Genomic DNA, 14,606 nt, shown 5'->3' on the forward strand with positions numbered 1-14,606 from the left:
TTTACATCAGCTCCAGAGGTGGTTAATATAAAAGATTATGGTAACATCCAACAATATATTAATGTCACTGACACAAAAATGGACAGAACATAATTTGCCTTCCAAACAACTTTAATTTTGCAATGCTAACGTCAATAAATGTGTTTAGTGGAATATTACCTTAGAAGTGTGGTGTTTTTATTTTGGGATACATGGTGAAATAAGACCAATGGAAGCACTTCTGTGTTGTTTTGCAGTGTGTAATGAGGAATTATCAGCCTTGAATAACAGGGACCTAACTATATTAGGGAAGAGTGGTTTTCTACCAGATGAAGGAAATCAGACCATCAAACCAAAGCACATGACTTCTTCCATTACTCAGTGTTTGCCTTGTATGCAATTGGTTTGTGACGGGCAGCCATGCCTTTAATTATAGATTTATAACGTTCAGAATGAACAGTTTGGATGTCTTACTGGTTTAAAAACTAACTTGGTTGAGTATTGTTTTTAGACTTTGGTTTGCGTGTGTTTTATTTGTCATGAGCATTTACAAGTTAGTACTCTATCTGCTGTATGGTGCCATTGGTCATTGTATGAGTCAAGTCATGGATACAGTTTATATGCTATATTTTCACCTTTAAAATAAGCACAGTCTCTTGAAGTGTCTCAGATTGGGCATTACATTTGCATGCCATATGGATCATTCCACATAAGACAGCCTTTTGTGTCCCCGTTTAACTTGTGTAGTGCGCCAAATTTGATTATTTTATGTATTTTTCTTACAAGCTAAAATTCCAGAAACTTTATTTTGTTCCCAATTTTCCCCCTTTGGTTTTTAACTTATCATTGCTCGTATTGGCTACTAAATTAGTGTAAGCCCGTTTATTGGTCCAATGGCAGTCTCAAATAATACGGGTGACGGTCTCTGCGCGTTACTGTCTTTCTTGTTACACAACACAACAAGATTAAATGAAATACATTTTCTCTTATTTATTACCTCGTCTCCATAAAGGAAAAAGGTTTTAATGATACCTGAGCATCATTAAAAGCGAGCGAATGTTTGATTGTTCTTTTTTAATTATATTTTACCCGTTCAGATTAGGAAACTATGTCGCTTTGAGGTCCTCGCGTGTTTTTCTCTACACTGTGGGTCTCAAGATCACAAGCGGGCAGTATTGGATCATCAAACAGAGGTAATTGCTATATATCTAAGATTGGTCACATTCAAGTTTTCACAATCAAATATACTTCAGTATAGCCCCCATGGAATTGCATACACTTGAATTTAACTTAACCTTTTCTTCAGTAGAGGTCACAGCCACTATTACAGATATAAATTGACCAACATAACTTCTCTTGTAATAGCTTTGGCTTGGCCATGCGTGGTTTCCCACGTACACTTATCTGGAGAAACATCAAATTAAAACAGAGGTAAGACACACCCAAATTTAGATTGGTCAAGCAGCATTTGCTGTTCTAAACGGAAATTCCCTTTTTGTCTTTGCAAACCAAGTACACTTGAATTGATGTATTTGAATTCAAATATTAGTCATCACTAATCTGACGCAGACTTGCGGTAACATACGAATCGTTTAATCTGTTTGGAAAAACAATTTCAGAGTCAGTCAGAATAAAATCAAATGTTTACAATTTATTGACCAGGTAACATAATATCAATCAATCAATTCCAATTAGACAGTGATAAGTCAAATTTAGACATTTTATCAAAACCTAAGAAATTCAAATTGCAATCACCTGATATAAATTACACACAGTAAACTGTGTGGGATCGTCTGACTACAGAGAACCATGAACAATGTGTCACATCTCCTTAAATACCCAAACCATGAACAAAGGGAATTTTGGGAGTGGTTAGGTTTGGAAGTCCTGGGGACATACCTCATTAACATACAAGCAGAGATGGGGACAGACCTCCAGAATTATAAAGCATTTGGCAAAGACCTTATAATCTTGTTACCGATAGATTTATCAACATGGTAAAGAACGAAAGAGACCATATACCAGTCGCACTGAGACATTTTAAATGATACCAAACATGTTACACTAGTTACATTATTTGTATACATCAGATATAGACTTTTGTTACATACAGATCTTAGGTGATTTTGAGGTGATTCTGAGCTGAAGGGGAATGGATGAGGAGGAGAGAGGAGAAAATGGGACAGATGTGGAAGGGCAACAATGAGGTGTGAATTTGCAATCTTCGCTCAGTGGGGTGTGGTGCCTCAGGAAGAGTTGCTAATTGTGAGAAAGTTATATGTTGATTTTCTCAAAGATCATTTGCTCTTTGCCTTTGAATGCAAACACATTGGCACCCTGCCTTACATTAGGAAATGCCATTAAAATGAAATCATCATCATCATCATCATCATCAATCCGGAAGTAAACTCAAGTTCACATTTTAATAAGTTTATCTATGTTTTGTTAAATTTGTCCGCAGGAGACGATCTAAAAATGCCAACCCCGTTTCTATGATGTTGTGTAGTAGATTAGTAGCTCTGGTTTACTCTTGAATTTATAGATATTGCTTTGTTGTTAGTATTGTTGGCTACCATATTATAATTGTTTTTGTATTTTTCCTGATTTAAATGTCATTTTGGATTAAAGCATCTGGTAATTCTTTAATGAAACTGATTTTTAAAACTTGGATATTCTTAAATATTCAGCCAAAAATATCAGCATTAAATTATCTTTCTAATAAACACTTTATAGTGACAAAACCTGACTGATTAACTGGTTAATGTCTGTAGAAAATTGTACGTCAACTCTGTTATGTCAACCATGTTACATTCAACCCTGTTTCCATCAAATAAAGCTCTATTTATATAGCACCTTTACATGTGCTTTTTTCTTGCTACACATTCTATTTCTTCTGCAGAACACAAATGAAGATATATCAACACAAATTTCAATATATCAACAATGTTTCAGCTCTGTTGGTCCTTACAATGCAAGTGAATGGGTGCCAGCATTTTGAAGCTCTAAAATCCACACGAAGGGAGCATAAAAGTAACCAATATGACTCCAGTGGTTAACCCTCTGGGGTCTGAGGGTGTTTTGGGCACTGGAGAAGTTTTGACATGCCTTGACATTTGTGCTTTTTTCAGTTGCTTAAAAACATATTAATGGCTAAACTCTGATAACATTGTATTCAGCACAAACTGGGCTACAATAATATGTGAGCAACATATGTGTACATGTTTGTATTTTTGAGAAAATAACGTTAATGCGTGGTTTTTGAAAAAACTAAACTCACTGAAATAAGGTAATATAACACATACTAAACATTTGTCCACAAGACTTTTGAGAACTGGATCTTGTAGCCTAGAGTTTTTGCTACAAAATGATGTGTAAACCATCCTGATCACTCATTCATACAAAACAATATAGTAATTTAACTTTTGTAAGACAATTTTAGTGTTGAAAGGTCACATGCGAGGAGGCGTGAACTATCACGAATATTAATGTGATTCACACCTGAGGATAAAAAAGACCACTCCTCTGGGCCCATCAATGAGGAATGTGACAAAGAGAATGAGTGTGAGGAGACTTAATTATCAAAATCAAGTTTTAAGTTAAAAGAAGTAATCTGACTATACATTTTCTTTACATAAAGACTTTACATAATTTTAGACCTACACTACCGTTAAAAGTCTCTTCTGCTCACCAAGACTGAATTTATTTGATCCAAAATACTGTAAAAACATTGTGTGAACTCATTTTACAATTTAAAATGCAATTTGTGATCAAAGCTGAATTTTCAGCATCATTACTGCAGTCTTCAGTATCACATGATCCTTCAGAAATCATTGTAATATGCAGATTTTCTAATATGGGCATATTTAAAGTGCGTTTTACTCATTTAACCTGAACACATATTTGCAAGCACAATCTTTGTTGATGATAACGAGGCAGCATAAACACGTTAAAATATAATCTAAACATTCATATTATTTGTATATCATATTACATATCATATTTATATCATACAGCATACAATGTAAATGCCTGCTTTAGCCGAAACAGCATTTAATGTAACTAAAACTTGCCTTTTAGGACATATTTCAAATGTCAATACTTTGAATCCTGTCTGGAAACAGTCCCACTAGTAAAATATGTATGTTTATATAAAATAGCACGTCAGCTAATGAAAACTAAATTACTTACTCGTCTGAAATTGTATCCTCTGCCTCTCTTCAAAATACAAATGTTCATCTGAGTCCCGCTCTTCTTCTGAGGAAAATGTTAACTCATCCTTACATCCAGGAGTTTACAAACACACAGAAAAGTTTAGTTGTGTTGTGTTTACATCAAATCTCGCAGTCGGGGGCGTGCACCATTTCCCTTGATCGTCTCAGCGCATTAGCGTATGAATGGCATGCTCTGCTGGTGGGTGGGATCACATTACCTATAATGAAGCTGAGCCAGGAAAACTACATCGCTTTTTTTCATACAGATTACATTGCAGGAGAATATTTGTTTTAAATTTGAATTTTTTATTTAAAAGTAGACATTTTAAGCTTTCTTTAGACATAGGTTTCATGTTTGTGTGATAAGTATTCGCAGAGTTTCAGTTCATTTTTGTGACGTGTTTCTGAAATATGCTTGTGAACACAGAGACTGCTGAAAGCTCACCCTTTTTATTTTCTTTATTTTACAAAAGCACAAGATTTTGTTGTTATTGTGAGTGTACTCAAATAAAAGTAGATACTTTATAGTCTCTAATGATGTCTTTCACTTATCTGTATACCCAAAAATGACAGAGTATTTTAAGTTGTTTCTGCTGTAATGACGAAAATATCCAGCAGGACACGCCGGCGCGTCCGTCGACCCCAGAGGGTTAAATCCATGTGTTCAGACATGATATGAAAGGTGTGGGTGAGAAACAGATCAATATTTAAGTCATTTTTCTGCCATAAATTCTCCTCTCTCCCAGTAGGGGGTGATATGCACAAAAAATGCGAATTACTAAAAACAGAAGAACAGAAGGAGAAAGTTAAAATGAAGGAAAAAGGACTTAAATATTGATCTGTTTCTCACACACACTTAGTGTTTCGCATCAGAAGATATGCATTGGAGATAACACTGGAGTCTTATGGATTACTTTTATGCTCATTTATTTGCTTTTTGGAGCATCAAAACTTCAGCACCCATTCACTTGCATTGTGAGGACTTAAAGTGCTGAAATATTCTTCTAAAAATCTTCATTTGTGTTCCGCAAAGAAAGCAAGTCATCCACACATCTGAAATGACATAAGGGTGAGTTAATGATGAGAGAATTTTCATTTTGAGTGAAATATTACTTTAAATCTCTTAAACCTTCATCCTCCACAATATTGTTCAGCCTGCAGGCTGTGCTGTCCAGTGAATAAGTGTGCTGTGAGATATTGTTTAAAGGTGCTTATTGAGTCAATTTTTCGTAGCCTCTAGAGAGTTCCACAGCTTGGGACCTTAGTGACTAAAGGCAGATTGCCCACTTTTCATAAGTATTTTAGGGACCACCAGAAAGTAGCAGCTGTATGATCTGAGCGATCAAGGTGGAGTGTATTTAGTAGTATGTTGGGGTAACACCTTGAAGCATTTAAAAGTAACTTTTTCACTCCAGCACTCAGAAAGTGACTTTGATCTAGTTTTCAGTTTCATCCTGCAAAAAATTGTTCCCTTTTAGTTTTGTTTCATGCCCCTGATATGCCATTTTACAGACATTGCTAATATGTTCACAGTCAAACACAATTTCTAAATTCTCTAAAATTCTTCTAAAAACTCAGAGGCAAGGAGTCTAGATAAGGCACAATAGACTTAGTAATGATAAAAATGACCTCTGTCGTATCTATGTTTAGCTACAGAAAGTCTGTAGTTACTGAGCACAGAAGAATCAAGATTCTTAAAAGTATGTGGGAAAATTCTGTCCTAGAGGGACTGATTAACAGTATTCATAATGTCTGATTTTGATGAAATTAGTGGTTAATGGTCAAGAGGGCAGCTAGAAGAGTTCAAAAATGATATGACCTTGTGGTGGCTCAGTGGTTGAGGCTCAGGGTTACTGACCAGAAGGTCGGGGGTTCAAGCCCCAGCACCACCAAGATGCCACTGTTGGGCCCTTGAGCAAGGCACTTAACTCCAGGTTGCTCCGGGGGGATTGTCCCTGTAATAAGTGCACTGTATGTTGCTTTGGATAAAAGCGTCTGCCAAATGCATAAATGTAAATGTCTTATGTTAGTCATTTTATCCCAGAAGAATGTTGCAAACTCAACTTTGTAAAGAGATCAGATGATATTTGAGTTGAGGGCGTAAGCAACCTGTCTATATTGGAGAAGAGGAATCTAGGATTGTCTTTGCGGCTGACAATTAAACATGAGAAGTAAGGTTTAATGGCAGACCTAATTTAATCATTTATTATTTTTTAAAGCTGCACTACTTTGGGCTCTATCAACATCTGTGGCCTCATCAGGCCGATTGGGGACCGGGCGCACGCTATTCCAACCCGGCCCCGCCCCCCTCCGCTCCACACTATATTAAAAGATGGACATAACAGTGTTCTTTATCTCTCTCAAATCAAGTAGTATTTAAAACTAATTATTTTAACCACTCCACAGATTTAATATTAGCAAACTATAGTTTTGGCAAGTCATTTAGGACATTTACTTTGTGCATGAAATGAGTAATAGTTTTCTAGTGCTGCAACTAACAATTATTTGATAATCGATTAATCTAACGATTATTAGACAGTTTATTCGACTATTCTGCGGTTATTGCAGCAGTTTATCATTAGCTCTTAACCGATTATTCAGCTTGTGTCCCGACTTAAAAGGTTGTTTAAATGTGCTTACTAACAATAAAGAGGAAAGTATTATCTTTTAAAAATACCTCTAAATGTCATTTACTGAATTAAAGGGGGAAAAAATACTTTTTATAAGTTTAATTCAGTAAGAAATTCACTGCAAAAAATCCTATTTTTATCAAGTGTTTTTGTCTTGTTTTCCATTTAAAACTGTCTAAAAGTCCTTAAAAAAAGATATATTTACTTGAGAAGCAATATATAATATATTAGACTTGCTTTTAGAGAATGTATCTTAAATATAATTATATTTTGTATATAAGTGTATTTTTTTCACTTGGTTTTACTTCTGTGAGTGCAGTAAAGACAAAATATACTTATATTCAAGATCTATTCTCTAAAAGCAAGTGTAAATATCTTATATGCTGCTTCTCAGGTAAATGCAGTATTTTTTATATTATATTCAACATTCTCAGATAAAAACATTTTCTTCTGCAGTATAGCTGCTAAAGTAAATGTACGTTATTTTAAAAGAGTTTTACATATTTATATTGGAAAACAAGTCAAAACCAAAATCAAAAACGTATTTTGTTGCCGTGTATTATGGGGTGAAGACTACCCTCTCTCACCTTTCTTTTCACATCAATCCATCTTTAACTCACAAAAAACAAACTCTCTCATTAACAAAGCTGTGTATTGCCAATTTTCTTCATGATAAGAAATATACAGTTACATATATTATGATTCAATAAGTCGCGAGCCAATATGTTGTAATCTAGCTGCAGCAAGTGTCCCCATGACAGAGTGTGCATCAGCCGGATACAGTTTCAGTCTCTCCCCCTCAGATCGCGACCTTCACACAACTCATTGAGGAGGCCCTGACTGCACAGTAAAATGCCAGTTTTGGAGTTTGTTGTTATTTACATGATCTACTTCTGTATTATTTTTGTACTATAATAAAACTATAACTCATTAAATATAACTGCAATAAAGATGTAACGCATTAAATATAACTGCAATAAAGATGTAACGCATTAAATATAACTGCATTTAAGATGTAACGCATTAAATATTACTGCAATAAAGATGTAACGCATTAAATATAACTGCATTTAAGATGTAACGCATTAAATATAACCGCAATAAAGATGTAACGCATTAAACATAACCGCATTAAAGATGTAACGCATTAAACATAACCGCATTAAAGATGTAACGCATTAAATATAACTAACTATAACGAGAGTGATTCTGTATGTACTTATTTTGTATTTTTGCATTATAATTCCCTCATACTTTGGGATCTACATCAACTGAAGCTGTTTGGAAAATTTAGAGTGCATCTGGACTGATCTTTGTAATTCTTCCTCTCCTCAGTCAGGTGCGAGCTGCAGTGCTGCTCTCATCATTAGAGTTTAAAGTGATCTCCTGTTACATTAAATTTGATGAAACGATTGTTCGACAGCAAAGATTTTTATATAATAATAAATTGTCGACATTGTCGATAACATCGACTAATCGTTTCAGCCCTATTGTTTACAGACAGATTGTTTCACTTTTAATTGACTATATCACAATTCCAGTGGGCTAGAAGTTTACATACACTAAGTTTACTGTGCCTTTAAGCAGCTTGGAAAATTCCTGAAAATTATATCAAGCCTATAGACAGTTAGACTATTAGCTTCTGATAGGAGGTGTACTGAATTGGAGGTGTACCTCTGGATGTATTTTGAGGCCCATCTTCAAACTCAGTGCCTCTTTGCTTGACATAATGGGAAAATCAAAAGAAATCAGACAACACCTGAAAAAAAGTCTGGTTCATCCTTGGGAGCAATTTCCAAATGCCTGAAGATACCACGTTCATCTGTACAAACAATAGTACGCAAGCATAATCACCATGGGACCACGCAGCCATCATACCAATCAGAAAGTGGACGCATTCTGTCTCCTAGAGATGAACGTAGTTTTGGGTGAAAAGTGCAAATCATTCCCAGAACAATAGCAAAGGACCTTGTGAAGATGCTGGAGGAAACAGGTAGACAAGTATCTATATCCACAGTAAAACGAGCATGGGGGTGGCAGCATCATTTTGTGGGGGTGCTTTGCTGCAGGAGGGACTGGTGCACTTCACAAAATAGATGGCATCATGAGGAAGGAAAATTATGTGGATATATTGTAGCAACATCTCAAAACATCAGCCAGGAAGTTGAAGCTTGGTCGCAAATGGGTCTTCCAAATGGATAATGACCCCAAGTATACCTCCAAATTTGTGGCAAAATGGCTTAAGGACAACAAAGTCAAGGTATTGTAGTGGCCATCACAAATCCCTGACCTCAATCTGATTGAAAATGTATGGGCAGAACTGAAAAAGCATGTGCGAGCAAGGAGGCCTACAAACCTGTCTCAGTTTCACCAGTTCTGTTTGGAGCAATGGGCCAAAATTCCAGCAACTTATTGTGAGAAGCTTGTGGAAGGCTACCCAAAATGTTTGACCCAAGTTAAACAATTTAAAACAATTTTAACTAACAAAGTGTATGTAAACTTCTGATCTACTGGGAATGTGATGAAAGAAATAAAAGCTGAAAGAAATAATTCTCTCTACTATTATTCTATTTCACATTCTTAAAATAAAGAAGTGATCCTAACTTACCTAAGACAGGGAATGTTTTCTATGATTAAATGTCAGGAATTGTGGAAAAACTGAGTTTAAATGTTTTTGGCTAAAGTAAATTTCTGACTTCAACTGTACATTCATGGGGATCTACATTGTACCTATAGTGTCCATGAAATGCAATTTTAAATTGTGAACTCACACAATGGAAAGTCATACAAGAACTTGTGCATTTCTGCGACTGGGGTGAAAGAAAGGAGAAAACAGCGGCATATGCACACACACTTAGGGAACCTTGAAACTACAGCTTTTGTAAAATACTCAGAACACATGAATATTAGATGACATGTTACAGTAAACTTCACCAGAAACCGAAACCTATTAAATGCGTCACAATCTGTAAACACAATTTTCCAGAGTTATGTTCCATTCATTAAAGCATGACAACCAATCTAAGCTTCAACACCATCCATCCATCCATCTTCAGCCGCTTATCCGAAGTCAGGTCACGGGGGCAGCTGCTCCAGCAGGGGGCCCCAAATCTCCCTATCCCGAGCCACCTTAACCAGCTCTGACTGGGGGACCCCGAGGCGTTCCCAGGCCAGTATGGAGATGTAATCTCTCCACCTAATCCTGGGTCATCCCCGAGGCCTCCTCCCAGCTGGACATTCCTGAAACACCTCCCTAGGGAGGCAGCCAGGGGGCATCCTTACCAGATGCCCAAACCACCTCAACTGACTCCTTTCGACGCAAAGGAGCAGCGGTTATACTCCGAGCTCCTCACGGATGACTAAGCTCCTCACCCTATCTCTAAGGTAGAAGCCTGCCACCCTTCTGAGGAAGCCCATTTCGACCGCTTGTATTCGCGACCTAGTTCTTTCGGTCATGACCCAGCCTTCATGACCATAGGTGAGGGTAGGAACAAATATTGACCGGTAGATCGAGAGCTTTGCCTTCTGGCTCAGCTCTCTTTTCGTGACAACGGTGCGATAGAGCGAGTGCAATACCACCCCTGCTGCCCTGATTCTCCGGCCAACCTCCTGCTCCATTGTCCTGTCACTCGTGAACAAGACCCGGGGTACTTGAACTCCTTCACTTGGGGCAATACCTCCTTCCCTACCTGGAGTACGCACTCCATCGGTTTCCTGCTGAGAACCATGGCCTCAGATTTAGAGGTGCTAATCCTCATCCCAGCCGGTTCACACTCGACTGCCAAGCGATCCAGTGAGAGCTGAAGGTCACAGACCGATGATGACATGAAGACAACATCATCTGCAAAAAGCAGCGATGAGATCCCCAGCCCACCGAATCGCACACCTTCCCCACCCCGACTACGCCTCGATATCCTGTCCATGAATATCACAAACAGGATTGGTGACAAAGCGCAGCCTTGGTGGAGACCAACCCCCATATGGAACGAACTTCAACACCTCTACCAGAAATGATATTCAAGCATTATAACAAACTTTGCCAAATAGTCAACAATTAATCATAAATCTAGAGATTGCTGACCTGCCACTGCTGTCCTGAAAATGCCACAGCTTCTCCAGCCAACACACACGACACAATAGCCGGTCCTTCTATTCTGTTCTTACACATGCAAGGATGAATGATGTAAGCAAGCAGTTTGGTTCCAAATCCGAACTGACAGCTCAAAATATAAATCATCATTGTAGGCTTACTGTAATGAATGGGGGTAAGACAAGGACAGGGTTTTGTAGACACATTTTTATGTACTCAATGTTGTTAATTTTATCCCCAAAAATTCATAGTGCAGCTTTATTTTTATAGATGGCATGGTGAACGGTTAGCTTTTGATGCTTCCACTGCCACTCTGCTTTTCTACATGCTGTTCTAAATTTTAGAATGGAGGTACTGTATTATTTCTCCAGAGGGCTTTAGTGGTCCCAGAGTCTTTGTTTTTTAAAGACTGATTTATGCTTCTGTGTTGAACCTAAGGTGTAGGCTAACGCGTTGGTTTGCATTTATAGTTCTGCATTGGTGTGTCTACTTTGTTCTGTGAGTGTAGAGCCAAAAAGCAAAAAATATGTTTCCTAAATAAACAAAAGCAATGCAAGCAATTTAATTTTGTGCTGATCGGAAAGTACCTCAGACATCATTGTTATAATTCTGGGGGACTGTCTTTGGTTAAAGTGGGACCAATCACAGCTGTTGTGGTCTGCGTTGTTGCGATGTGCAGTAAAAATGTTAAGAGGCGCACGTCAGGCTACAACGTATGTATGTTGCAGAAGTATAAATCAGCCTTTAGGGGGAAACGGAATTCATACATTCACACAGCCTGAGAGTAAAGCTGTCCACTAGTGTCTAAGGGGGAGGATTCTAGAGAAGAAAGAGATGATATGAGGTCAATGAAAGGTTTCAGCATTGAGATACCACTTTGAGACAGTCCTCTTATCACTAATAGTGTGTTAGTGTTGGTCAACCCTGTTGCTGCAAACCCTGTGACCTTTCTGAAGGCATATGTGCCTATATACACATTTATACTAATGCAGCTTGAGAGGCAGTGTAACACCTGAAGACATTTTATTCAAAATCTTACTTAAATCCCCTTTAAAATCACCATTTCAAAATGGCAAATGGACATGTTTCATAGAACGACTCGTTCTGCACTCTTCATACACACATGCTTTTATAATTCACATCTGTGTTGAATCTCTTTCAGCTGGATCAGCTGGTGATGGTCTCAGCGAATGAGAGGAAGGATATGGAGACCAAGCACTCCACTATTCAACAGAAGGTAAGAGGCATCCTCCATACACCACATGCATGATCACACAGCTTGTGTCTGCTGTAGGTAGAACATGAATGACCCACTAATCCCCAACCAGCTCTCCTTATTCAGGGGATTTCTGAATGTTTCTTCATTACACCTTGTTCTAAAGAGATGCAATGCAACAACATTTTGGCATTAAGTAATTCTTTTCTACTTAGAAAAGAGACAAAATCACAGTCAGTCAAAAAACTTACAATTTACACTACCAGTCAAAAGTTTGGACACTCATTTACTCATGTATTGCTACTATGGAATAGCACAAATGGAAGTATGGGAATTACAGTATGTTGTGACCAAATGTTTTTTTTTTTTTAAACTTCTAAAGCACACATAGAGTCATGAAAGCTTTTGCCTGTTCTCCTGCCCACAGGTTTGTGGGTATAAAGTCACTGTTATTTCAGTAGAGCTGTTCATCTTTCTGGATCACTGCTGAACATGTTGGGAGATTTGAGCTGAATCCTGGCACATAGCAGGTGCAGTAGTGTGATTTCTGTAGTAAAAGTAAACCCCATCATGACCTCTTTTAAAAAGTATCTCAGAAGTGATGAACATCAAGAGGAATTAGTTGGGATTCCAGTAGTCAGAGTGCACAGGTTTACGTAAGTCGACCTGGAAACAAAGGTACTGCTACAATGAGCACTTCCGAGAAAAACCTAGTCACTGGATTTACCAACATTTGTGAGGTTCATGACATCAAATCATTGAAAGGTATTGAGAGTTTGGGAGACTTCCACAATTTTATTGTTAATAACTTGTAACAAGTCCATTAAAGCCCAGGTATACTTTATACAAAATCAAAGAATGAATAGGTGTGATGGCATTGCTGACTAAATTAGGCTACAACAAAGGTGGTTTTTAGTTTGTTTCGGAAGTTCGAAACTAATTCCTGTATCTCCAAACTGGAGGGCGCTAGAGCCAAACAGGAGAGCCACATCTCCGAGCTAGAAGCCAATAAGGCCCTACACACCAAGCTTGATGACCTGGAGGGCCGCTCCCATCTGCAAAATATAAAAATTACTGTGCTACAAGAGAAAGTTGAAAACGGTGTTATTGCTGCACCAAAATTTTTATGGAGTAATAATGAAATTAAAGGAGGCTGGTGTCCAATATGGTCTGCTGTTCCCCATGCATCTTATTGTCACTCACGGATCGGAAAAGCGAATCAGTCACGGATGCCAAAGCATTTGCCAATACAATCAACGCCGCATCTTGCGCACACACACTTGATCTGGACGATATTCACAGTTGCTCTAAACAGATGAAATTAAGTGAGTGCTCCTCTATTCATGCGTTATCATACAGATTATCACTGGTGCCCCGGGCTTTCTTAATTGGAAAACCGATGATGCCTGTAAGCGGGCGCACTCACTAAGACCATGACTATTGATATTATATTGAAATTATTCTTTTGCGGGATCATGGCTCTGATATTTTTCTGCACACATTGTTCATAAGCTAGTGCTGACTCCGTGCCAATGTATAAAACAAAAATGTTTTGTTCATCTTAAGTGCCAAGGGTAGAGGGCGAGCCGTTTTTACCAGACAGTTAAGTTAGTTTATAAGTGTCGTTACTTACTGCTCCTTAGGCAGTCTTGCAGCTCCACTGTTTATATGAGACACTTTACCAGTCAGCTCGACATATCTAAATATTACTGGGAAAAGGATTTAGGTATTCAGATAACCTACTAGGACTGGATAGAGTCTATTAAGGTCAAACGTACAGTATCTCACAAAAGTGAATACACCCCTCACATTTTTGTAAATATTTGATTATATCTTTTCATGTGACAACACTGAAGAAATGACACTTTGCTACAATGTAAAGTAGTGAGTGTACAGCTTGTATAACAGTGTAAATTTGCTGTCCCCTCAAAATAACTCCACACACAGCCATTAATGTCTAAACCGCTGACAACAAAAGTGAGTACACCCCTAAGTGAAAATGTCCAAATTGGGCCCAAATTGTCAATATTTTGTGTGGCCACCATTATTTTCCAGCACTGCTTTAACCCTCTTGGGCATGGAGTTCACCAGAGCTTCACAGGTTGCCACTGGAGTCCTCTTCCACTCCTCCATGACGACATCACAGAGCTGGTGGATGTTAGAGACCTTATGCTCCTCCACCTTCCGTTTGAGGAAGCCCCACAGAGGCTCAATAGGGTTTAGGTCTGGAGACATGCTTGGCCAGTCCATCACCTACACCCTCAGCTTCTTTAGTAAGGCAGTGGTCGTCTTGGAGGTATGTTTGGGGTCGTTATCATGCTGGAATACTGCCCTGTGGCCCAGTCTCCGAAGGGAGGGGATCATGCTCTGCTTCAGTATGTCACAGTACATGTTGGCATTCATGCTTCCCTCAATGAACTGTAGCTCCCCAGTACCGGCAGCACTCATGCAGCCCCAGACCATGACACTCCCACCACCAT

The 14,606-nt window shown here is 38.2% G+C and overlaps 1 protein-coding gene across 3 annotated transcripts in view; it reads left to right on the forward strand.

The window, feature by feature from the left end:
* The window catches only part of LOC127639594 (arf-GAP with coiled-coil, ANK repeat and PH domain-containing protein 2-like), a 139,330-nt gene that overhangs the window by 71,724 nt on the left and 53,000 nt on the right, over nucleotides 1-14,606 (forward strand). For all 3 annotated transcript variants that reach the window (XR_007969983.1, XR_007969984.1, XM_052121700.1), the window contains one exon: nucleotides 12,073-12,147. Coding sequence is in view for 1 of the 3 variants with exons in the window: in XM_052121700.1 (XP_051977660.1) it covers nucleotides 12,073-12,147 (75 nt within the window). In the remaining 2 variants the exon portion in view is untranslated. The remainder of the gene's footprint in view (nucleotides 1-12,072; nucleotides 12,148-14,606) is intronic.

The sequence above is a fragment of the Xyrauchen texanus genome, chromosome 48 (assembly GCF_025860055.1).
Source record: "Xyrauchen texanus isolate HMW12.3.18 chromosome 48, RBS_HiC_50CHRs, whole genome shotgun sequence".
Taxonomy (NCBI): Eukaryota; Metazoa; Chordata; class Actinopteri; order Cypriniformes; family Catostomidae; genus Xyrauchen; species Xyrauchen texanus.